Here is a 26,363-nt window from a genome sequence, read left to right as displayed (position 1 = left end):
CATAATCATACTAAACATTTTGGAGACCCTAAGTTACAATTTTTTTTCTTGTATAACTGAAACTTTGTACTCTTTGACTAATACCTCCCAATCTGCCTTCCCCGCAGCTCTTGACAACCAGCATTCTACCCTCTGCTCCTCTGAGTTTGACTATATTACATGCCACATCAAAGTGGTTTTATGTGTTATCTGTGTGTCTTTCTGTGTCTGGCTTATTTCACTTACACAGTGTCCTCCAGGTTTATCCATGTTGTCACAAATGGCAATATTTCTTTTTTAAGGCTGAACAATATTCCATTGTGCCACTTAAAAAAAAATCAATTATCTTTATTCAGCCATGGACACTTACATTCTTCTACGTCTTGGCTATTGTGAATAATGCTGCAATGAACAGGGGAGTGCAGCTACTTCTTCAAGATCTTAATTTCAATTCTTTCAGATATATAACCAGAAGAGGGATGGCTGGATCATAGTTTTTTGTTTGTTTTTTAATTTTTTTCCGGAGCCTCCACACTTTTTTCCATAATGGCTGCACCAATTTACATTCTCAGCAACAGTGTACATGATTCCTTTTCTCCACATTTTCTCCCATACTTGTTATCTCCTGACTTTTTGATAACGGCTCCCCTAACAGGTGTGAGGTGATATCTCATTGTGGTTTTGATTTGCACTTCCCAGGTGATTAGTGATGTTGAGCATCTTTTCATGTACATGTTGATCATTTATATACCCTCTTTGGGGAAATTCAGTTCCTTTGCCCATTTTTTAGCTAGGTTATTATTTATTTGCTATTGAGTTGAATTCCTTATATATTTTGGATATTAACCCCTTATCAGATATATGGTTTACAAATATCTTCTCCCATTCTGTAGGTTGCCTTTCACTTTGTTGATTGTTTCCTTTGCTATGCAGCTTTTTAGTTTGATGCAATCCCACTTTTCTATTTTGCTTTTGTTGCCTGTGCTTTTGGTGTCATATCCAAAAAATCATTATCAAAGCCAATGTCGCAAAGCTTTTCCCCTAATTTTTTTCTAGGAGTTTTATGGTTTCAGGTCTTATGTATACATCTGCAATTCATTTTGAGTTGATTTTTGTCTGTGATATGAGGTAAGGGTTCAATTTCACTCCTTTGCATGTGGATATTCAATTTTCCCAACACCGTTTATTGAACAGACTATCTTTTTCCCATTGTGTCTTCGTGGCACCCTTGTCAAAGATCAGTTGCCTGTACATGTGTGAGTTTATTTCTGGTCTCTCTATTCTGTTCCATTGGTCTGTATATCTGTTTTTACGCCAGTGCTATACACTTTTGATTACTATAGCTTTGTAAATTGAAATTGGGAAGTGTGCTATCTCCAGCTTTGTTCTTCTTGCTCAAAATTGCCTTGGCTATTCAGGGTCTTTGCGGTTCCAAATGAATTTTATGAGTTTTTTCTATTCCTGTAAAAAATATCATTGGGATTTTGATAGGAATTGCACTGAATCTGTAGATGGCTTTGAGTAATATGGGCATGTTAATAATATTAATTCTTCTAATCCACCAACATGGGTTATCTTTCCATTTATTTATGTCTGCTTTAATTTATTTCATCAATGTTTTATAGTTTTCAGTGCACAGATCTTTCACCTCCTTAAGTTTATTCCTAAGTATCAGAATAATTTTTTTAAAGTAATGCATTATTGCAGTCGTATTTCATATTTCTAAATGCTGACCATACCTAGTATAAAATCTTTTTGGTGAAGTTTGTAGTTACAGTAGGAAGACACTAAATTCGGAGTGTTCCTTGTGATTTCATTTTATTACTAATTTTTAATGAATCCACCAGTATTCTGATGCTGTGCTTTAAAAAAAAGGTTGAGGGGGGAAAATCAGGGTAGCTGCCCTCTCTCTCCCTTTCAGAAGAAATGGAATGAGCCAGTGGGTAGCCACCAGATTGGGTGGTTTGTGGGGTGCGATGGTGAGGCATTATGCAATTAGACTAATTTCCTTCTGACACTTGTCAGGTTAGAGGGTGGAGTAGAGGAAGAAGCCAGATCCTCACTCATTACAGGGCATTAGGGAAAAACTGTGGAGCTTCAAGAGGAAATGCTAAAAGTTGAGTCAGCTCATGGTACAGCCCTGCCCTTTGGCTTGGCATATTTCTTCTGGGTCCGTATTGTCTCATTCCCAAACTGGGACATGTGGTTAATAAGTTGAAGTCAGACCATCCAGGAAAACCTGTAACTCACTTATGAAAGTCCAGAAGTTACTTGCTTCCTTCCCTTATACATAGGGGAAAAGCTTCTTGACATTGGCCTTGATAACGATTTTATATATATATATAATACCAAGGTGCAGCAACAAAAGCAAAATAGAAAAGTGGGATTGCATCAAACTAAGCTTCTGCATAGCAAAGGATATGATCAACAAAATGAAAAGGCAACCGACAAAACGGGAAAAGAATATTTGCAAACCATGTATCCAATAAGGGATAAAGGTATTTATAGTATTCTACTCTTTTAAACTAGGAGTGAAATTAGCCTACACTAACCAGATAATTTGTATTAATACCTGTATAGTTTTCTTAGGAAGAACACGAGTTAGAGAGACGTCCAAGAATAGAAAATATTAAAAGCCAGATAATACAGAAAAGGTTGCGTTCAAACCATCCTTACCTTTTGCGGGGAATGAAAGATTGGAAATGAGAAATAGGGAAGTCTCTGGATAAGGTGACAAACGGACTCTATTTTTGGAATACATGGTAAAGCCACTGAATAATACCAGCACCTTAATCTGTGTGGTAGAACTCCAGGCTGGACTCAGAATATGGGCTCAGCCTTCATACAGTCTGGATCCAAAGTTTGTTTCTATTAGTATGTTTGGCCTGGGGCTAGTTATATAACCTTTGCGTGCCTATATTTCTGAATCCCTAAAGTGGGGTTAATATTAGTTACTTGCCTCATACCGCTCTTGAGAATTTTATGAGCTACATATAAAAGCCTTAGCGTATTGCCTGCTACATAGTAAGTGCTCAGTAAGTTTTACGTATTATCATTAAGTCACTTTAAAGTTGACAAACATCTCACAGACCCTTTTAATGGGGAAAGCAAGGGCAGGGGCGATAGTTGCAGGGGCCTCAATCTCTAACGAGTGGAGCTGTTGAAAAATGTATCGAGTACATTTCCTGACAGAGGTACTGCAGCCCCCCACTGCAGGAAGAGTGGAGCCTTGTGTGCACATCTGGGGGCTAAGGCGAGTGCAGGCACGCTCTGATCCCAGACGGTTATGGCTGGTCCTCTAAATAAACGCCTAGCATTGAAAGAATATTCGTGTGAGCCAAAGTATTAGCCTGCCTTTGGCAACAACACGTGGCTCATGCCGGGCTCACACAAATCGCTGTGTCGCAGAGGCTCGGTTCTTAGCGGTTCACGTGCATCAACTCACTGCCCTGGGAAGTAGGTGCCTTCCGCGTCCCCTTTCTGCAGGAGCCTGCCCAAGGTCAGGGAGCCGGCGAGGCATGGGGCCCGACCCTGACCCTGGCGGGGGCCCACAGCCTGCGCTTTGAGCCCACTGCGCCAGGGAGGAGGCCCCGGAAAGCCGCGACTGCAGCCGTGCGAAGACGAAGAGCTGTGGGCAGTGGGAGTGAGCGGCAGGCCGCCCCGGGCATTCTCCGCCGGCCTTGTGGGTCCAGTGCGCCCCGGGCGCAGTCTGAAGCAGGAACGTTTCGGAACCTCCTAACGCAGCCGGGGGCGACGAGAGCCCGGGGTCTGGCCGCAGCCCCCCCGGAGGAGCGCAGCCACCGAGAATGTTCCTCGCGGCCGGGAGTCGGGAGCGAGAAGCGCGCGCACGGACGAGACCGCACAGTAGCGCACGCGCACACGGGAGCGTACATTTGCCCGCCGCCCTGGATGAGACCGAAGGCGTGGAAAGTTCCAGCTGATTCGAGAACCATAGGTAGCAGGCGCGGCGGCTGCAGCAACATCGCAGGGAGCGTGGGGCCTCCGTGGGCCGTTACTCGGCCGAGCCCACGGCGCTGTTCCAGCGCAACCAGTGGCGGACCCGGGTGGGGGTTCTGGCGGAGGGGGGTCCGGCTCGCTGCAGGCGGCAAGGCTGTCGAGGGGGCGCGGCCGCCCGTAAGGAGGGGGCGTGGCATTGCGCGCAGGGGGCGTGGCGCGCTGGAGGGGCGTGGCGGGCCGTCTGCGCAGCTGCCAGAGCCTTTAAGCCCGGGCTCACGGGGCCGGATCGTGCTTTCGCCGCCTGGGAGCCTTCCGGCCGAGCAGCTTGTCAGCTCCCCGTTGTCCCCGCCTCTCAGCGTTTCGGGAGCCGGTTCGGTCCAGAGTCGCGCGCCTAGCGTTTGGGCATGCCCCGCTACGAGCTGGCTTTAATCCTGAAAGCCATGCAGCGGGTAAGTGACCTTCCCTTCAGAACCTGCCTTCCCGCGCGGGCGCCCCCACGGCCGCTAGGCCACCGCCCCTCGTCCTCCCCGCATGGCCGGGAGGAGGCCAGGGCCGCGGGCGGCGGGCGGGCGGCGGGCGTCCGCACTGAGGGGGCGCGCTTGGGCTGGCCGGCTCGGCGAGGCCGCGTGCGCGCGGGGGGTGGGGGTGTGCCCGCGCGGGAGCGCGGTCGCGGGTGGGTGTGCCTCGCAAGCCGCCGGCCAGGTGGGCGGGGGTGCAGGGCCGGCAACGGGAGTCCTGTGGAAGGTCCGCGGGAGGACACGCGCGAGCGCCCGGCCCCGCTCCCGTCGTCGCGAAGCTGCCTTGTCTCCGGCCCCGCCGTCGTCCGCTCCACCTCCGCCCGCTCCGCCTCCGCCGTCCGCCACCACTCTAGCGCCTGCTGGCCGCCCCGGAACCGTCCGCGTTCAATAAAACGTTCTCCAAAGCGTGTTTGTGCAGTTATCTGGACCACGGTCGCATACAACCGCTCTCACGTTAAAAAATATTTGACTTCTCTTTTTCTGACTTCAGCGAAAATCCTGCTCCGGGTGCCCCTTAGCCCAGTTTCATTCATCCAAGTTGTGACCTTTTTTGCGCCTCCGGAAGAAACTTTTCTCCCTCTGCTTTTGATTGATCTTGAGGTAGGGTGTTTCAGGTTTGGAGGGCTGATAAGCGAACCTGCAGCCGTTCACTTCAGATGCTGGTGTGGCCGAGGACAGGGGCCCGCGCGGCCTGGAGGCAGCTCTTCGTCCTCTGTTCTGGGTCAGGTACTCCTCAAGCCGTCGCTGAAATCCCTATTCTTCCTTGAATTCGGTAACGTAGAGTGTGGTGTATGCACCCCCTCCCCCCAGGTATTAATAAAAAGTGAAATATACTATGTCTGAACTTGGAAAGCATAGCTTCCTCCGGCACTAGAGGCCTGTACACATTGTTATGTGTGAATCAATTTGGTGGAATAGCAGTTACAAAGTTTGGTTGAACTTAATTAAGCCTGGATCATAGTCCAGGCTCTACAGAAAAAGTAACAATCACCGAGATAGTTACATTCTTTGCACCGTATACAGTGGGAAAGCACACCCGTGCCTCTTGATCAGGCAGGCTATTGTGTCCCCAAGCTTGTTATCCCAGAATTTGGGAGAAAATAAGATTGTGTTGTCTAGCCCCCGGGGTAGTCCTCCTTTCTTGGCCCTCCGTCCTCCATGGTAAGACACACTGCTTAAAGAGAACGGGAACAATAAAAAAACAACACATTTTTTAAAAGGAAACATTTTTAATTGTGTTGAAATTGTTTAAGCCCTCCTTTAAACCTGTGCTTTTTAGGAGATACCACAGAACCGGGGGAAATGCGGTTATTGAAATTTCTTTTGTTTCACCTTGTTTTAGGGAGGAAATGGGTGATCACTGAAGAGTCAGTGTATAGGCATAATTGTTTGAAATGAAAACTTTGAACTCTTTGTCTTTAGCATAGCTGCAAAGTACAGTGGTTAACATGACTGCAAGTATATGAAATGTATTTTGAGTTACTGTTTGTTTTTTTTTGTATCCAGTTTTTTATTTGTATGTTCCTGTATTGTGGAGCATACATCATTTACCCTAGTTTAGATAAGCCGCATAGTACATGTTGGTTAAAATAGTAATTCAGTACTCTCCTTGAAATCCTCGCAGGAGGGGGGTGGGGTAGAAAACCTCAGCAGATAATCAAGGTGAACTCCTCCCTGGAGGAGGAGGCCCTCATGGCTGCACATAGGACATTGTAACAGTGGTGAAGTTGTGTTGAGAGTTCCTTGACCTAAATAAAGTTAAGATTCAACAACAACAAAAAAACTTCTCAATTTTTTTGGTTCACAAAAAATATTTTTAAAGTAGGTTGTAAATGTGTGACAAAGACTTCCTGGTTTTGAACAATTTTGTTTTCAGTTTAGGAAAATTATCGGATTCTAAAATAGGAGCGATGCTTGGGGAAAAAAATGAATGGAAAAAGTTAACACTAGGTTTATTTAATGCAAAATCCCATTGTGAGCTTGTACACGTTTTTGACGACTGGGAAACCTCGGTTCTAATCGAGAGCAGTTCGTGGTCCTGCTGTAGGACGCCTATTGTAACTCCTCCATTCTAAGTTGCATATTTTTAGATTCTGAAATGTATACCTTTTATAGTATACCCCTTTAATGTGATGGCATAGTCCTCCCCGAGTCATTTATGTCTCTTGGAATTGAGGAAATGTGCTATAATATTAGACAACGCAGGGCATTGTAGCAGTCATTTGTGGGAGTCCCCATTGAAAGATTTCAGGGTGTAGTATATAGAATGAGCCTTTATTGAACTATACATTTGTGTGTTAACAGGTCACTTAGAAGTTCCCATTATATCTTTCTCAGTTTACAGTTGGGAGTTAATTATAATGAGTCTGTGCTTTTGTTGCCCCTAAACCTTTGTGCATTTATGAATGTAGATACCAGTTCCTCCCAAGGAGAAATTTATTTGCAGGTGCTATTTAGCTTGAATTTTATTTTGATGTGTGTATATATGTCATGTCTGTTTTCCCCAACTTTTATTTTAATTTAGCATAAAAAGGAATTAAAAGTGTGGTTAAAGTCTGAAATTGGACATAATAAAGTAATGGATGTCGTGAAACCAGGCCTTTAAAGGTAATGACTAAAGCCATTGGAAAGGATAGTTGCTTAGACTGGTCTTTGACTATATTTATAGAAGAGTATCCAAATAAAAAGATTTTCAGAGTATTTTACCTGTATCAGAGAGCACCGAAAAAGTTTTATTCACTTCTGGAAAACACAGTATTCCAGGCTGTAGTGTGGAAGGACATAGCTACACAGAAAAGCACAGGCCGCAGGTTTCCAGCCAGTCTCAATCCAGCACGTGAAAGACCTTTTCTAACAACTGAAAAAGAAACGAATTGCCTGCGAGATGGAAACCTCCACTTCCACCCTGTCCTCTTGCAGCCAGAACATTCAGGTCGATAGAGGGAGGGGGTCTTAGATTTGGTGGTTGAAGTCTGACACCGATTCCTGAGGTCCCTTCTCTGGAGAGGTTGAGAAAATGGCCAATGTCCTTTGATTTCACTTTGAAATTAGGTTTTAAAGATTGGTAGTTAATTTCACATAGGTTAAAGATAGACTGAATTGCCAATGCATGAATGATAAAGCCTCGTACTGGGTAGCGAAGCCTAGGAAAAGCTGTGTAAACTGTAGACAATTTTTATGCTTGAAATGGGTTCAGGAAGAGGAATTTTGAGCAGAGAAGAAGATCAATGCAGAGCATTTATATTCTTTGGTTACTTAATTTAGGAACACTTTGATTATCATGTCTTATTACATTTGCCCAGAGTAGGCATTATTTGGAGTTGTGAAAGCCCTGGGAAAATATTTTTTCCTGAAGTTTTCTCATTGCTACTAAGGAAGTTTTACATGAGGAATTAAAGGTTCATGGTTTAAATAATAACCAGCTTAGTTGCTAAGCGAATGCATGTGTGTTTAATAAAATAGCATTTATATACCCCTTTGTATATATTGTTCTAGTAGGAATAAAAGAGCAGATAGGTACTTTGGAAATCTTAAGTTCTTTTTCTTTAAAACATTTCCTAAGTTATTTTATGTTTAATACTCATTGTCAATTTTATTGAAAAGTAGGTTATGTTTTAAATTTTAAGATAACTCATTGAAATAATGTTTTGTAGGCAAAGAGTTTTATGATGTAATCTGAGTTTATTATACCACCTGGGTTTTATAAGTTTAGAAATCGAAGTGTTGTGTTATTCTAGTTCCTAAAATGTGGAAAGCAGTAGGTTTTTTGATTGTGGTGAAGAGTCGCTTCTATTTCTCTTCACTCGAGCCTTTTTGCTTAGAAAACCTAGGAGAAGTTTTGTATTTGTTCTAGAGTTGTATCCAAGTTAGGATCTTCTGAAAAGTAAGAGCTCCAGAATGTTTTAGCGGCGTACGGTGCTAATGAGCTCAAGTGTGGGGCTGGTCAGCGCTAGTCATTGTAGTTTGGCTTGCTTGGCGACATTTGATGACTAGCAAACGGTGATATTTCTGTTCTCAGGTGGTGGCAGACAACAGTTCAGATGGAAAGGAAACTTCTTTGTTCTAGCTGTCATATGGCTAAGTTAGTCTTTTCCTTCTCATGGGCCCTCCCTGAGTAGCTTAGCTTGTGTCTTTAATAATCACTCTTAGTGTTTTGTCTGCTTGAAACCAGACAACTTAAAATAGTTTTCTAGTAATGAAAGACTTGAGCTCTGTGGACAATGTTATACTTTCGTTTGGATTAAAGTGTTCTTGGGTTACAGCTTATTGCCGCAGCAAGTGATTGAAGAAGGAGTCCCGCCCGGTCCTGCCCCTGAGCTACAACTAAGGTACAAGGAGAGGCTTGGGGGTAGGGAGTCCTTCCTCACCAGACATGGTTTGTAATCATGAAGAATGCCTGTCAGAAGTTGACATTCTGCACTAAAATTTTTTTTTTTTAAAGATTTTATTGGGGAATATTGAGGAACAATGTGTTTCTCCAGGGTCCATCAGCTCCAAGTCAAGTCATTGCCCCCCAATCTAGCCATGGAGGGCGCCGCTCAGCTCCAAGTCCAGTCGCCGTTTTCAATCTTTGTTGCAGTGGACACAGCCCACCATCCCATGAACCGGCAAACTTGTTGTCAAGAGCCGGGGCTCCAACCAACTGAGCCATCCGGCCGCCCCTAAAATTTTTTTTCTTAATTGTTATTCATGACTCACATTCAATACTGATGTTCATAGGCTTTTAAAATCTAAGCATTTATATGCAGATTGCTGTTGAATCTTCTAACCTTTAGATTTTAAAATCACTTTAAAGAATAAACTAAGAGTTTGAAAGCAATGAGGGACAAATTCAGAAGTAATATTTTTCATTCAGTGAGTCTTTACTGTATCTGTAGTACAGGTGTGATTTTTCTGTTCAAGGTAAGGAATACCTCTTTTTAGTGGAAGGCAGTGTTCTTAACCAGCAGGACTTAATATCAGCACAACACATGTAATTATCTCGTAGGGGAGTCAGATTTAAGGAATTAGTCAAATTTAAGGAAATCATTCAAATTTGTGAATGTCTGTTAGGTTATCAAATTATCTAAAGGAAAAATACCCTCAGAAGTTTGGAAAAGGACAGTTAATCCGGTTCTCTTATCTTTATTGCTCTAACTTAGAGCAGGAGTTGGCAAAGTGGCTTACAGGCCAAATCTAACTTGCCACCAATATTTGTATGGTTTGTGAGTCGAGAAAGTATTGTACATTTTTAAACCGTTGGGGAAAACAAAATTTTATGACATGAGAATTAAGAAATTCAAATTTCAGAGTCCATAAATATAGGTGTATTGGAACATAACCTTGTTCATTTGTTTATATTTACTATCAGGTCCTTCATAAAAGAAATTTGCTGACCCCTGATTTAGAGTATGCAGGCATAATTTCCCAGTCCAGTATTTCTGTTAGTTTCTTTATGGTGCTGTTTCTGCCATTTCCTCTTTGATTCCTTCCTTTCCCTTCTCTTTGTATACCTTTGACTTTCATATGAATGACTTCCCTTTCTTAGGCAGTAAGCCAAGAATTCTGGCATTTCGCACTTTCCTCTGTGCTGGTTGTAGCTTGCTGTATGTCCCCTTAGCGCACTGCAAACTCAGTGTGCTTCAAACTTACTGCGTTGCCGATGCCAAAACTTGCCTTATTTTCTGTTTATGGGTTCTCTATCTTCTGTTACCTGGGGCTGAACAAATTTCACTCTTTGTGTTCCTGCAGTCTCAATCCCATATAGTTTCTTCTCTGCCTTGGTCTCGTATTTCTTGCTTGATTCTTGCAGTTTCTTATCTGGTCTCTAACATACTGCTGAGGAGTTAATACCTGTATATATGCTTCTTGGAGTGCAAAAATATACGTTCTTGAGAGAACATACTTTGAAAGGATTAAATGGCGATGCATTTTGACCAAGAAAATACAAAGCATTCATTGTATAGTGATGCCTTTCTGCTTATTTCATTGTCTTCACACACTAGTTGCTTGTGTCAGTGCTGTTGTCAAATTATAGCACACCTCTCTTTTTGAAAGAGACATGCAGATGAAGTTTGGCATCCAAGGCCGCCTCTAATAGGATTCCAACCTATTTTTTTAAAAAAATAAATCTCTCAATTTCTTTCATTCTTTCCATATACCAAGTAAATGAAGCTGCTGCAGATTCCCATAAATACCATTCCCTTTTATTTTCTTTGGTACACGTGTCACACTGCTTTTCTTGGAATACCCTCCCTTTTCACATTGCCCCATCATCTCCATGAAAACGTGCCTGAAGTTCATTTTAACGCTCTTGGTACATTAAACAACTGTTGAAGACCTGCGCTGTTGGAGTAGACACTAATCTTTCCTTTGAACTTGCATGATGTTTTTCTGTGTCTTATCATATGGATCCCTTTTTACTTTGTGTTACAGTTAATTGGTGAGTGTTTCTTATCTCCTTTGCTTGATTATAAATTCTAAGGGTCAAATCTGTTTCATTTCTGTCCTCTGCTCTGCTTTGCACATACAGCAATGGTCACTTAGAAGCCTTCCAAGGATTTCTACTGTCATCTCTCTAAAACAGTTCTTAGATATGAGATAGCATGCTGACCTTTTGTGCCAGTAAGATGCTTTCAATTCTGTGCACTTGGCTTGCACTGGGCAAGTTATATGCTAGCCAGAAGTCGTGTTGATTTCCAACACTATTTTATGGCAGGTAATCTTGTTTTTATAATAATTTAAATACGTCAACTGATAAAATAAGTGCAGACTTTTTTCCCCCCTGAAAACTGAACTGGATTCTTTGGAAAGATTTGATAAAGGTGAGTCACTAAAATAATGGCTGTCGAATTAGATTTGGCTGCAATCTCTACAAGTTTGGGAGGAAGAACAACAATAGTCCAGGAGGATTCTGTATATAGACTGCTTTACAGGGATTTCTTAAAGCTGTCCATTTTAATGAAACTGAAATGGAAATTGTAGATGATGCATTTATAGATGTGGTTTAGATCAAGCAGAAGGAACTTGACTCAGCAAGAATTCCACATCATCGATCCCTTTCTCCAAGTGCTTTTACCCTATATTAAAATTGGCAAATGATGTACATGTATGTGTGAAACTTAAAAAAAAAAAGGTATGTATGTATGATTTTTTGATTCCTACTTTAACTTTAATCCCTTTTTTTCCCTATTTTGGATATGATTGTTTTGGATACAAAGGCTTCTGCTTCAGTAAGTACTTTGATTATTATCTAAATGAATGGAAGAATATAAACTTCCAAATGAAGATAGTGGTTGTGTTATGTTGGAATGAACAAAGAACTGGCACTGGGATCCTAGAAAGAGCTTTAGAGAGAGATCACCCTGGTTTTGGTTCCTGGCACCTACCTTCTAGGGATCTTAACCTTTTTGGATTTTCATTTCCTCATCTGTAAAATGGGAGTGTTCCCTAAGTTGGAGAGTCTTTGAGGAGAAAGTTGTAACATGACCTTGGAGTTTGTAGTGTTCAGTGTGTCCTTAAAGTAGCTTTGTGACCTCAGGCAAGTTATTGAACTTCATTGCCTAGTTTTCCATTCACACTTTATTGATGAAGAGACTCCTAAAGGTAAATTTCTTTTATGTAAGTTATTTTATCAGAATCTGAGACTGAGTCAAACCTGAAATATAGTACTTGTTCAGTAAATATTTGAATTAGTGAACATGAGCCATTCTACATACTGTGTTTCCCCAAAAATAAGACCTAGCCGGACAATCAGCTCTAATGCGTCTTTTGGAGCAAAAATTAATATAAGACCCAGTCTTATTTTACTATAATATAAGACCGGGTCTTATATAATATAAGACCGGGTCTTATTTTACTATAATGTAAGACCGGGTCTTATATTAATTTTTGCTCCAAGAAACGCATTAGAGCTGATTGTCTGGATAGGTCTTATTTTTGGGAAAACATGGTAATAGATGGCATGCTAATTAAGCAAGGGTAAGCTTTTGCATCTGTGATTTGTAGAGTGTATGAGGGATCCCATGAACTCCTACCAGTGTAGAATCACGTCTTTGTCAAACAGATGTATATCGTTTATTCAACAGCTACTGGCCTTTGCCAGGCACTGCGCTGGGACCTGGGACTCCTCGTCAAGAGCTAAACTATTTGCGTTTGGGCTCTGTGTTCATCTCTTCCATCTGACCTTATATAACTAGTACTTAGTAAGACTTAAAAGTGTTTTTTAGGTGAGAAGGTTGGGAAAAGTGAAGACTAGAGAAAATTAAAGACAAGAATTATGCAGTTTAGATAGGCCAAGTGCTAAGGTGATTTGAGGCAGGTGTGGGGGGAAACAGTATTTTAACTTACTCAGTAAATGTTTACTTGCTAATTGCCTGATTGCTAAAGCTATAAGGATGACCACTTTTCAGTAGAATCAACAGATGGAGCAGGAAATAGTAGCCCAATCGATTTCTACTGCTATGTGGTATTTTCAATTAGTATTTTACTTTTCAGTTTTGATACAGCAATGTATTATAAAACTGTTTTTCCTTTTAATTGGTGATTTTAAGAGATTTGTTTCATTCCTATTGGCATAGACTTTTTTTAAATAAAGGAATTAAAACAGTATTTTATATTTAGCACATGTTATAATATAGCACATGTTTCATTAACGTGCTTAATTGACTTTTTTAGTAATTGTCTTATAAGCCAGCAGTACCTGCCATCCAACAAGACCAAAATAAGACCTTTTATAAGAGAGAATGCATTTTTTGATATGTGTGTAACTGTCAGCCTTTTAAATCCCACTTTATTTCAGACTTAATTTGTAACTTTTTTGTGCCTGATTATTTTATTTTACTCCGAAGCTGCATAATGGGATATTGGATGGTACAGGGTATTGGGCAACGTATGAAGCAGACTTGAGAAATGTGTGTGTGTGAGTGTATAATGGATGAAGAAACAAGAATGTGGCAAAGAAGAATAGTAATGCTGGTAACTTTTAAATTTCATTCTCTTTGGGAAATGGCAACATGAAATATAAATGTATTCATTAATAAATGCTATTTAACAAAGTTGTCTAAGGAATAGACAGGGTGTGTTGTAAATTCTAACTATTGTGTTTTAAAACTGGGTAAGTATGAATGGTTGTCATCATCCTTAAATTATTTTGTCATAGTTGGAAGTGTTTTAATTCAAGGTGGAAAGGGTTGGGTGGGCCCGTGGCAAAATGAAGAGCTGCTGGGGGCGGGCGTGGGTGTGTGCGCTCCTGCGCTGGTGCTCCTTCGCCTCCAGTCTGTTACTGCCACGCGGAGTATGGGCCTGGCTTTGCCAGCTCCTCCTTTCCTACCCTGTTTCTAATCAGAAATCCAGATTTTACAGGAAATCTGATTTTTAAGATGTTGGCAACGAACTCAAAAATATTTATGAACCATCGACGAAATGAAAAGTACCTGTTGGTTAGGTATAGCTACCATCTTATAATTTCTGATTTTGATAATTGGCTTTAGATGTTCTTTAAAGATGTCCTTAATTGCCTTTAAATTTCTCTCTTTTAGCATTTATGATTCAGAAATTGCTGCTCACATGTTGGCAAAACCCACCTTGTTATTTTTGGTCACTGGTTTACAATACGACTAACGGTAAAAGGCAAACATGTTCAGGTCTTAAAAGTAGTATCAGTTTCTAGTTTTGGACTAGTAGGTTATGCATTTAGGCTAATGTGTACACGTAGACTGCAGAGAGGGGCACAGGAATCAAGTATGACTTAGTATAAACTGTCAGAAACTGGTATTCATAGTCCACTTTTTCTTTAGATGTCTGGGTGATTGTATTAACCTCTTAGGGGTTTGAAATACTGTTTCTGGGCAAAGAAAATGACATTTTTTTGCTCAGGGTATGTCTGTGAAGTCCGCATATGACCTATGATCCTTGGAATATAATGTTACCATGGAAAAAAGCTAGGTGCTCTTCTAGTCAGAGTATAGGACAAGGGAATGATGAAATATTATTTTTGACCAGGCTTCATGTGTCTATAGAATGGAAGCCACGTTATTATCTTGACTGACTTTCCCTTTTTGTCTTTCTCACTTTCCCACTCTCACTCCGGATCCATAACAGCAAATCGCAAATAAAAAAATTCAGGTGCAGTTTGTTCTTCCCCTATCTTTCAAGTCCAGGGTATAATTGATTTGTTCTGCCCCCAGCCCTTCAATCATTTTTACTATGATTACAGTGCCCTAGGTAAGGAACCCCTACCCACTTTGAGACTACTTCAGTAGAGGCTGGTGTGGATGAGAGCTTAAACATTGAATTCCAAATGAAAGAATGGACCAAAAACCAATGACCTGGACCTGGACCCCTCAGTGCTCATAAGCTGCCATTTGCTTGTTTCTGCTCCAGAATGAAGATTTTCCAGTTTTGTCTTTGTTTAGTCTTAGGTTTTTAAAGCATTTCCCTTGACCCTCTACCCTGGCTGTTAAAATGCTTTAATTTTGTCAGGTGCAGAATTCCGAGTACAGCTGTAACAGCCAGGTTGCTGTGGATGTGGTCCAGTATGAAAAAATTATTGTGGTGATGAGACCTTAGCTACACTTGGATTTCAGGTGCTGGGCAGATCCTTGTGTGGGAAACCATGTGCAGTCTTAGCTTCTCTTAGAAGGTGGAGAACTAGTTAAAGTCCCAGACATCTGCCCTTTTTTCAGTTTTTGTTCAGATGTCCTATGTGCAAATTATAAATACAAAAGATCATTCAGTACTGGTTAGATTCAGATTTAAGGTGAGTTTCTGTTGTTGAATGAAAAGCTAGATTTGGGGATAGCATCTTTGTCGGGCATTTGTTGTTACAGGAGAGACGTCTTTAAGTATTCTTTTTAAAAATCATTTGAACCTGTTAAGTGAATGTATGACTCAGTAGTAGGTTGTTTTGATTGTCATTCTTTTGCTGGTGTACTACTTGCCTTCTGTTAGCATTTATGTGAGAAAGCAACTGTGTAATATACTGTCTTGGAAACCTTAGACCCCAGGTTTCCATCAGGGACAGTCTTAAGTGTGGCAGACTCAGTAGCGTTGTTGGTCTCAGGAATGCCGTTCTCATGTGTGGATTGAGTACCAGGAGTTTTTGCAAAATCAGTTTAAGAGTCAAGTGAAGAAAAGAAATGCTTCCTAATATTTTCTTTATTAAATATTTTACCTGATTAGGGTGAAATAATTGGAAGCTATCATTTCAAGATCTCTTATCTTCTGAGATCCAATGAAAGCGATTCTGACAGTATTTCTCTGTATTTTTATACCAGTCTATCTACTTGTGCTGTCTTTGAAATATAAGAAAAAAATGGAGCTGCATTCGTAGTCTATGATGCCATGCCAGTTTTATGTTCACTTAGGTTCAATACCAAGCTTTCCAAATACTTTTAAAGTTACCCTGTTAATGTGTTATGTTTTACTTGTTGAAAATATTATGTTCCCCAATTCCTTGGGGAAAATTAGAAAGTTTTAAAATTTTCCAACCAAAATTATCTGCCTTAGGGAAACATCCCAATTTCAGGATTTTCTATTTATGACTTGGCCTCCTTGGAGAATTAGAATCTGGTGTACTAAGGAAGACTCTTGTGTTTACATTTTCTGGCCTCAGTCACATGGAGAAATGAGAAACTTTGGTATATGTTCTAGGAACTGTTTTTCTAGGAATATAAAATTGGAACTAAGTAGGATGAGAACAGAAAACATGAGGGTGAACACAAAGTTGACCTGGTTGGACTATGGTTTATAATACCTAATTCTTAGTGACGGGTGTAAGCAGGGCTTTTCATATAGAGTATGACATTTTTTTCTTTTGAATACTCAGCCATTTTAAGGGTTGGATAATGTGATCTCCATTTTACAAATGAAAAAACAGAAGCAGAAAGAAGGTGCCCAGGGTCACACAGCAATTCACTAAGTGGCGGAGCAGGATTCTAAAGGCAGTCTCAAATGCGAAGCCATACTTCTAATCACTGAATCTGTCAAAAGGGGTGTACACTTCAGTAGTAGTGCAGTCAGAGTCCCTTTAGATTGAAGGAAATATTTCACATGTTTTGAGTGTCTGCTAGGTGCCAGCACTACTCTGTGTTTGGGGAAGATAGTGGTAAACTGTAGGACAGAAGTTCCAGCTTTCCTAAGGGAGACAACCTAGCAAATGCTGTTGAGAAAGCAGGATAAAAGGACACAATGTGACAAGTTCCAGTTTCATTAGAGTGCTGAGGCAAGGCAGAGACTTCAGCAGGAAGCAGGGGAGTGAGCTGTGGCCATTTCCTGGGGACGAGAGCAGGCAGGTGCAGAGACCTTGCTTGGAGTCATATTAACTTGCGTTCAGTTCAGCAGGCTTGATTGGTTTATATGTTGTCTGCAAGCCTTTCCTGAAAGAAGTGACAGTGCATGACAGTTGTTTAATGTTTAATTTTTTTCCACAGGACTTTATTATCTAGTAATTGGTCTTGACGTCGCTTTCAGGTACATGTTTTTCCCATTTTATACAAGTGAGAATTAAGACACAGACCCGGGCATACATGCAAGTAAATTGTTTAATGAATGTCTATATTGTACCCATCACCCAGCTTCAACAGTGAATCAACATTTACCAATGTTGCTTCGTCTCCACTCCCTCTCCTCCTTTTTTTGCTGGATTATTTTGTATTTTAACTTTATCTTAAAATTTTAAACCTTTAAAATAGTTACAAGAACAATTCAATTAATACCTGTAATTTTTTTGCCTGATCACCAATTATTAGAATTATCCATATTTGCTCGTTATTGTTTTTCAGCACCATTTGAAAGTTGCAGGCACTTTGACGTGCCTTTCTTAGGAACGAGGGCCTTCTTCTGGCCACAACACAAACCTTACAGTCAAATTTTACATTGATATAATACTGTTATAAAATGTTCAATTCGTGTGCAAATCTACTGTGATTCCAGTGATATTCTTTAGTGTTTTAACCCAGTATTCAGTCAAAGATCATGCAGTTAGTTGTTTAGCCTCCTTGATCTAGAACAGTTCTCAAGCCTTGTCATTAATGACAGTGGCACTTGGAGGAGTCCACACCTGCTGGCCTGCAGACTGTCTCAGTGTTTGGATTTGTCTCACTGCTTTCTTGTAAGTCAAACATTGTTGGCAGGAATGCTACATAGGGATGTCAGGGTATCATATAAGGAGGCATGTCAGTTTATCCTGCTTTGATTTTAGGCAGTGATTTGATTTAGGTGATATCCACTAGATTGCTCCATTGTAAATGTATCTTTTTTTCTTTTGTAATTAGTAAGTGATTTATGGAGTGACAAACTTGAGACTGAATATTCTTTTCTCCAACAGTCTCCTACTGGTTTTAGCAACTGTTGATGATTCTGAATCAGTTACTACTGGATTACTTTAAAGCAAATGCAGATATAAAATTTGAACTGTAAATATTTAGTATATATTTAAAAGATAAGGGCTTTTAAAAAGACAACTACGGTGCCTTTATACAATTCCTTAACATCTAATCCATATTCAGATTCCCTGAGTTGTTTCCATTGTTTATCCGCATTTGGTTTGCTTGAATCTGAACCCAAACAAGGTCAACAGGTTACATTTACCTGCTGACCTCTAGTCTTTGGCGCTGTACAGTCATGTGCCACATAGTGAGGCTTTGGTCAGCACCAGGCTGCATGTACGACCGTGGTAGACCACACAGCGTAGGTGTGCAGTAGGCTGTGCCTTCTAGGTTTGTGTCGGTGCTCTCTGTGATGATTGCGAAATGACCAAGTCTTCTAATGATGCATTTCTCAGAAAGTGCTCCCGTCCGTAAGTAGTGCATGACTGTAATAGCTTCCCCACCCTTCCTCTTCTGAATTTGGTTGATCATTTCCTGGTGTTTTATGTGTTCTGTTCTAGGAATTTTCTGTAACCTGGTAGATGGAAATTTGATTAAATTCAGGTTGTTTTGCAAGAGTACGTAAGTGTTCCCGGGTCTAGAATCCTATCAGAAGCCACCTACATCTGCCTATTAGAGGTAGGATTCATTCTTGATGGGTGCAAGTATTGTCAGCCTCATCCGTCCATTCTAAAGTGCCCCATCAACCTTTCACCTGAGGGTTCTATTATAGCATCCCTTGTAATCATTGCCTAAAGTCATCATTTCATTAGGGGTTGCAAAGAGTGATTTTCTAATTGCATCATTCCTTCTGTATTGGTTAGCTAGAATTTTTCTGACTTGTGTTTATTTTTACTTTTTTTTAATGTGTATCTTCCTGGAAAGTGTTGTAAAAGGATACATTCTTCATCTTTACAGAGGATATTTCTGGGTTCCCTTAGTGATCCTTTAATATGTCCTCAATTTTCTCTGTAAATTGGGGAAAATTATGCATGCGTCCTTACCTCCAGGGGTTTTGTGAGTATTAGATGAGCTGGTACATGCAGCGTAAAAATGATGCCTGGCATTAGTGTTGGTAAATTGTAGTTATTAAAGCAACTATTTCCGTTTTGTGGGAACATTTAACTCTTTAAATGTAATGGAGAAGTGAAGAAGGAAGAGGTTCTTCGTGAGTTGACATGAGTAGAACGCTTCGACTTGGATAGAGTGAGTTGAAAGGAAGTGCTGCTTGCCCACACTGACCTGTCCTTCTGACTGCATGGAAATGACCATGATACAGAAAGCACTTGTGTAAGGAAGGTCTGTGTATGTCACTGCACACTCTCAAGTGGATGTTCACAATTGCAAGGGTGAAATTGGAGTTAATACAATGACGGGATGTGGGCCACTCTTACGGTGGGTAGTTAGGATGAGATGGTGGCTCCAGGTACAGGATTTTACTACGTCATGGCCGGTTGAGATTTTTATCTGAATAGGGCATTCTTGCCCAGGTTGATTTGCCTTGTCATTACATACACCCTTAGTTAGAGCTGTTTGAGATCGCTGATCACTGCGGGGCTGGGGGAGGAAAGCTCTATTCCATCTTGGCCTTTTAATCAGCCATCTCGTATTACTTAGAGAAAAAAAAGAAAACACTATTGATTATGTAGGATATTGGAAGTTAAACACTCTCTATCAAGTACTTCGTTGTTAATATTTGATTCATTTATTTAGCAAATATTTGAGCACCTGCAGTATATAAGAGAGTGTTCTAGATACAGACCACACATCAGTGAACAACACAGACAAGGATCTCGACCGTATGGAGTTTACATTCTAGTAGTGAGGAGTCAAACATGTTTTATAGTATATTAGAAGGCATTGAGTGTTACGGGGAAAAGTAAAGCAGGATAAGGAGAGATTGAGATGGATAAGGAAGTTACTGCTGAGCAAAGACATGAAAGAAAGGAGAGCAAGTCTTGTGAAAATCTGGGAATGTCCTTGCATAGGAAACAGCCAATGTCGAGGCCCGGAGGCGAGTTTGGTACCGTGAGCGTTGTGAATCGGGCATGCGTGCCGTGTGAATCAATGCCCTGCAGTGGGCCCGGGTCCAGAGCTCGGAGACAGGCTAAGCGGCTGGGGCAGGTAGTTAATTGGATGAGGTGGGATGGTGATGTGGAGCAGGGTGCCAGCAGTTGAGATGGTAAGTGGTCTGATTCTGGATATATTTTTGAGGTAGAACCAATAGGCTAATGGACTGATTGTGTGGGGGGTGAGGGAAAGTGAGCAAGCTGTTAAGGATGATTGATAATTTTGGCTTGAGCAATAGTGAGGATGGAGTTGCCGTTCTCTGAGACGAGGAAGACTAAAAGTAGAACAGGTTTAGGGGTACGAGCCAAATTATTGATACTCCCAGACAAAAGGTTAGGGGGTCGCAAGCACTTCAGTAAGAACATGGTCCATAGATTTTACTATGTAAACTCTTAGGTCTGTGGGTCATGTAGCCAGTTCTTTTAACCTAAAGACATAAAGATGTGGCAGTTAGTAGTGAAGGCAGATTGGCTTGGACAGATTCCTATCGCCTGTGGTGACAGGCTGTACGGCGTAGAGCGACTTTGAGACTGAATTTTTTATTCTCTCGTAGAAGGACTAATTAACACTGAAAAAGAGAATGAAGGCCAAAGCCTTGGGTTTGGATGGTGAGAACCTAAATAGTAGATAAGCCCTGCTCTTACAGTGAACCCATCAAGGTGTTCCTGCCCTCAGTGTCCTTCCCTAAGAAGCCTGTGTCTGGGACTTCTTTTTGTTTTGCATCTCTTCGTTCTCTCCATACGTGTATCCGTTTATGTATGAATGCTTCAGTTGAATTTTATCCCATGTGCTGTTTGCAGTCTATTTTGTTAATATTCGTATCCATCCCAGGTATTTTCTGTAAGCACAAAGAATTTTCTCTGCAAGCATGGATAATGTTTGCTTTTTTATTTATTTTGTTTATGTTTCAATCAATAAAAAAATTCTTTTTGTTAAAGGTAGTATTATCTAGTGATAATAAGGGCAGATGCTGTTTAGACCAGTGCAAGTGCAAATGCTGTCAGAAACACAGATAACAAGTTCAGTTTTCTCATCTGTAAAATGATCATCATAATTGTACTTATTGCCCCAGGATTGTTTTGAGGACTAAAATAATGTACACAGCATGCTAGTCACGGTACCTACGGTGTTAGGACTTAGTTCAGTAAGTGTCAGGTGTTAAGTTTTTATGTCCATTAGTTACAACTTGAACCAGTCTTGTACAAGGTAATAGTGCTGAGCCTCTTGAATTCTTCAATTAAGAGTTAACACAAGTGTTTAGGCATTGTGATTACATGATACGGTATCATGGGTGCCATTGCTGTTATTGCTTTTCTTAAAAACAACAGCTTGTTGGCGTTCGCTCCATACACATGATCTAGTGTCATCCACCTAAGAGTTGAAACCAGTGGTAGTTTCAAAGTTGGTCCCATACCAAAAAGATCTTCATTCTCTGAGACTTTTTTTAAAAAAGCAAACACTGTAAACCCGACTTCTAATTGATGGAAGCAAGTTAAATTGAGTATATCTTGGGGAATTTGTATGAGATGATAAATCTGGTGGCTTACAAACTTTTCTAGGTAAATTTTATTTGAAGAAATGGTTTACTTATATGGGAGCCCATCCTTCCTAGCCCTCCCCTCATATGTGAGGCTTCTGAAAGAGCTGCTCTGTTTGGTAGAGGGTTGCTGGACGGGGGCCTCATTCCTGCTCATTCTGCCTCACCTCCCACCCTGGTGGTGGTACACGGGGTCGTCTTGAGTTCGATCAGGCCTTCATGCATTTCTTAGGTACTCTTGAAAACTTGAATAGCCAAGCTTGTGGGTGTAATAGAAATGTTTTGTCAAAGAGATTTAAGGGCAAACGCTTTAAATGTTTGAGAGACTGTTACATCATACGATTACACGTAGTGTTGTCTTCAGCTCCACTTGTAATTTAAAGTTGGCTGGAATTCATACAGTTGTATTAGGAATACTTGTTTCGCTTGAAAGCGTCAGTGGTAAACCACTACCATGTCCGTGCTCTGGTTTTAAAGTAAGCAAAGGCTGAGGAGGGTCCTGTATGAGCATATTCTGTACCAGGCGCCATTAACCTGTTCCACTAGTGGGCTTTGCTTCACTGGACCTTGACTCAAGAAGACAAAAGTGAAAACGTATATGAAAAGTCTGTAAGTGGAATTTTATATCAGTTTAATTTTTTTGTATTTTAACTTGAATTAAGTGATGTAAATAGGCACTAATAGTTTATGAAGTAGTTGAGAACCTCTTTGAAATATTTGTGAGAGAACTGTATATTTAATACATTTTATCTAGTTCTTTTTTCAACAATGAGGATTCTAATATGCTTGGCATATAGTTGACAGTTTAATTAGAAGCTGATATCACTTCCAGTCTCTACAAGTTGTGAAAGGTAAAGTGACATTTATTGAGCACCTGCCTCTTGCACTGGGCAATATTACATGCTTTCTATATGTTAGTTACTCCTTAATTAAACCATTAGGAGCTGGGTGGTAATTTCATTTTTACAAGTGATAGAGTTGAGGCTCAGAGATTCTTTGTCTAAAATCCTGCAGTTAGGAAGTGACAGAGCTTGGAACCCAGCTCTTCAGAGCTTGTCTGATTTCTTGACCATGCCACCTGCTCATGTAACTTTTCTGCAGTATCTCTGGGTTCTGTACACCTTAAACTAACGATCTTTTACCAGCTAGTTAATATTTTTCATTGGATCAGAATAGGGCCAAGACTGGGCAAGCCTATTATCGATAGTGCTGGATGGGGCCTGTTCAGATTGTCATTTGAGAGTGTGGCGCGTAAATCAACTCCAAAGCCAAAAATGCTGTTTGGGCACTTTTAGGGTCACCGTGTTTTACCCTTTTTAAGCCCACGTGCCTCAATGCAGTTATGATGACTTGGAGCCCTGATGGGGATTGTTTTTCTTGTTCTCTCGTTTCTGTGACAAATGACTTTCTTTGTGGATAGAGTGGCCATATGTCCTGGATTTTACAGGTTGTCCAGGAATAATGTCTTAGTTTGGAAGAGAAATTATATGGTTGCCCTAGATATTAGAAGAAAAGCATTGGATTTGGTCATTCTAACTAATTGCATTTTGATTATATTACCTGAAGGAGTTTCATTGCAGATTTAAATTTGGTCTTATTTTCCTATTTCTTGTTCAAACACAGCAAATAACTCATGTATACTTCTATTTGGATTAATTCTTCAGTTGTAATTTAATTCATCTAAGTACCTGAAACAGTATCAAAATTGTATTCTAATTTTGTGGAACACTATCAATAAAACATTACTTTCTGAGAAGGAAGCCCTTTTTGGGGGGGAAGGGGAGTCTGTTCTGTTTCAAAACATTCTTGTGTTTGAGATTTGTCTAAATCTATTCTACTGATTGCCACTAGGGGACCATTTCTTTGTACATTCTACAAATATTACTCTCATTATAGAAACAACTGTTTTCTTAAAAATGTACCAACCCACACACTTAACATTACTGTATCGATTTTATTACTTTTCCCACATTTCTCACTTAAAGAGATTTACTGGAACTGTGAACCAGCTTAGTCCTAGAAATAGAAAAACATAAAAAAGATTCATTATAACTGAAGGAAAACATTTTCCATGTATATTCTTCGTAAAAATAAAGGAACTTTGGGTAATATCCATAGCATAGTCAGCCTTTCCTCCACAGGTTTCTCATTTGCTGATTCACCCATGGATCGAAAATATTTTGGGGAAAAAGAATCCCGGAAAGTTCCATAAAGCAAAACTTGCATTTGCCATGTGCTGAGTACGCTGAAGCCACTCAAATGAAGTGATGTGTACATAGGCGTGCCCTGATGTAGCCTGTGTGCCGACATAGGTTCTATGCGGCTTCTATGTCTTCTATGTCATTGTATGTAAGACACTTGAGCGTGAGGGATTTTGGTATGGGGGGGGGGTCCTGGAACCAGTCCCCCGGGGGCACAGAGGGACGACTGTATTTTTGTTGCAGAAATGTTTGCTGCTTTAAAAGAAAGAAAAAATATGTAAAACTTATATGGCATATCTTACTTGGGATCATTTTTAAGGAATGCACAGTTTATCTTCTAAAAGACTGAATGAAGTTCAAGGCTGTGACAATCTGTTCATGATTAGAATGTGTAATGTAGCCACATTGTATTATAGTATTTTATATTTTTCTACAAACTAAATTGACCTCTTTTTGGTTTTATTTTGTTTTTCTTTTTTCAGTCTATACCAGGTGCTGGTCTCTGGATTTTTTTTGTTTAAACTGGAAAAATCTTAAACCTGCCCACAGACTGGTATGGTATCCAGTGAGCTGGGACTGCCAGCAGTGGCTTTGAGGAGTCTGAGGAGGCGTAGGCAGGAGGAGTTACCTCCGTCTTAGCTAGTGTGTGGCCACTCCTGCTGCTCTCCCTGGGCAGAGCATCTTTTCTCTCTAGCTCACCTGCTTTCTAGAGAAGTTAGAGGTTAGACCTAGCATGGGAATTTCAGTTAGTCTGAGCATTCATCAGAGAGCGGGATGTTGACAGTGAAAAACTGTTATTGATACGAGCAGTGCTTCACAGTGATGGAGAAAGGAAGTGCTTGTTTTGTTTCTAAGCATTTTGTTCTCTGAACAGATAAGCTGCTGCAGTGGCTGCTACAACACACACCTCACTCCACCTCGCCTCCAAAAAAAAACCAACTCTGGGTGTTTGTCCCTTCTTGGGGAAACACATGGTCCACTACTGCCATTGAGAAGAGCGACACCTGAAAGGGTCCTCTGACCAGTGCGTGAGCTAGGCTCCTCTGTGAAGTGGAAACGAGTGGCGAGGGTATGGCTTGGATGTTGGGTAGCAGGGAGCTTTGCTGAAGGCAGGGTTTCATAACTGCCAGCAGTTGTTTTCAGTGTAATTAAGGACCTGACCCTTACACTGAAACACTAAAGGTACGCTGTTAAATAATTAATGTTTATTAGACATCTGATTAGATTTTGTTAAAAATCTGGGTGGTTCTTCCTAAATAATGTCCACTTTTTTTTTTTTTTTTTAAACTAGAAAGCTTTTGGGGTGGGAAAAGTGGTCATAGAAATCTGACCACTTTTAGGATTTGGCAAATATGAAGCGATACAAATCCCAACTTTTGGTGTATTTTAGGCTTTTGTCTGGCAGTTTTATTTATGTCAGTCATTATTGACACTGGCTTTTAGGAAGAAGGGTGTTGATCAGTTTTCTTATTATAATTATTGTAGTACATTATGCTTAAAAAAGGCATAAAGATGGGATTAAGATGTTTCTATCTAGGAAGCTTTATGAATTAGACCTAATAACCTAATTTGGCAGGGCATTTAACTTTAGGCAGTATTTCCAACTCTTAGCCAGTGAAAGGTGTGTTTTTTAGTTTTTAGTACTATGGTCTACAAATAGTTTTGAAAAGAGTGGCTTTACTGTTATTTATAGAACTTAAATTTGCTACTGATATTTAAAGAAAATGCCTAGATTCATCAAAAGCATCTGCTTCGTCAAGCATAGAAAAACATTTCACACTGTAAGGTTGCCTTATTACAAAAGTAGAAATCACTGTGTGGAAGGCATTAGGTTCAATAGCAAAATGTTTTTCATATTGACCTGTCAGTTACAATTATAATTAACTTTGAAGATTCAGAATTTGTCTCTTTCCCGGGAGAAAAACCATCGAATTCATAAACTCAATTTTGGATAAATTTAAATGTTTTTCAGAGTGATTTTCTTAATCTAGGACTGAAAAAGACCTGATTGACTTATTGAAGATGATTTATTATCTAATGGTTGACAGATGTCTGTTTCGTTGAGGTTTGGAAGATATAATAAAAATCAAATTATTTTTCAGTCTTCCAGAAAAATTTTCCTTCTCCCTCCTCTCTTTGCTTCCTATACCCTTCAACAAGAAAGCATTAAAAGGAAAAAATATTCAACAAAATCAAACGTTGAGTCAGTGCTTTTGTCCTCTCACAGATTCTCCTGGAACTAGTTGCCTGATGAAAAGGAAGGGAAGGAAATTACCTTTTTGAACTTTTTTTTTTTTAATTATCCAATGTCTTATAGGTAGCAGAAAGAATAAAATTCTAGGGTTTTATAAATTTCATGTTCCTAGTTTTTTGTGTGTGGAATGTCTTTTTTTTTCCTTTAGGGCAGGAGTCATCTCATAATTTCTAGGTTCCTGTATTATAACTAGTACAGATGTACATTTTGAGTAGGAATCTAGAAAAATTTTGTAACAGATTTGCACAGACTAAGCAATACTTGGTTTTCTGTTTGGGGGTAAATGGTAACACATAGTAAACAGCACCTGCCATTTCCATCCAGGAACCTAACTGGTTATAAAGTATGTTACTCTTTAGATTCATAATATTTGAAGATTCATTTTGGTGCTCTTATGAATAATTAGTGTTTTTCCTCCCTGTTTAAGGTGCTTCAAGATCTTGGTGCCTATTCTAATGTGAGACTACCACAGCAGGGCAAGAAAGGGCAGTGTCAGGGCAG

General features: G+C 40.3%; 2 protein-coding genes across 3 annotated transcripts in view; both read left to right on the top strand.

Annotated features, from left to right (window-relative positions):
- Window positions 1-4,243: 4,243 nt before the first annotated feature.
- MRPS6 (mitochondrial ribosomal protein S6) overlaps window positions 4,244-26,363 on the top strand; it is a 68,032-nt gene continuing 45,912 nt past the window's right edge. The window contains exon 1 of the mRNA XM_019730250.3: window positions 4,244-4,385. Within this exon, the coding sequence (XP_019585809.1) occupies window positions 4,341-4,385 (45 nt within the window). The 5' untranslated portion in view covers window positions 4,244-4,340. The remainder of the gene's footprint in view (window positions 4,386-26,363) is intronic.
- SLC5A3 (solute carrier family 5 member 3) overlaps window positions 4,246-26,363 on the top strand; it is a 50,468-nt gene continuing 28,350 nt past the window's right edge. For both annotated transcript variants that reach the window (XR_012493989.2, XM_019730249.3), the window contains exon 1: window positions 4,246-4,385. The gene's annotated coding sequence lies outside the window, so the exon portion shown is untranslated. The remainder of the gene's footprint in view (window positions 4,386-26,363) is intronic.

Source organism: Rhinolophus sinicus, chromosome 17 (assembly GCF_057876585.1).
Source record: "Rhinolophus sinicus isolate RSI-liver-muscle chromosome 17, RSI-T2T, whole genome shotgun sequence".
Lineage (NCBI taxonomy): Eukaryota > Metazoa > Chordata > Mammalia > Chiroptera > Rhinolophidae > Rhinolophus > Rhinolophus sinicus.
Note: the sequence above shows the minus strand (reverse complement) of the source record. Positions and strands in the feature narration are given on the sequence as shown.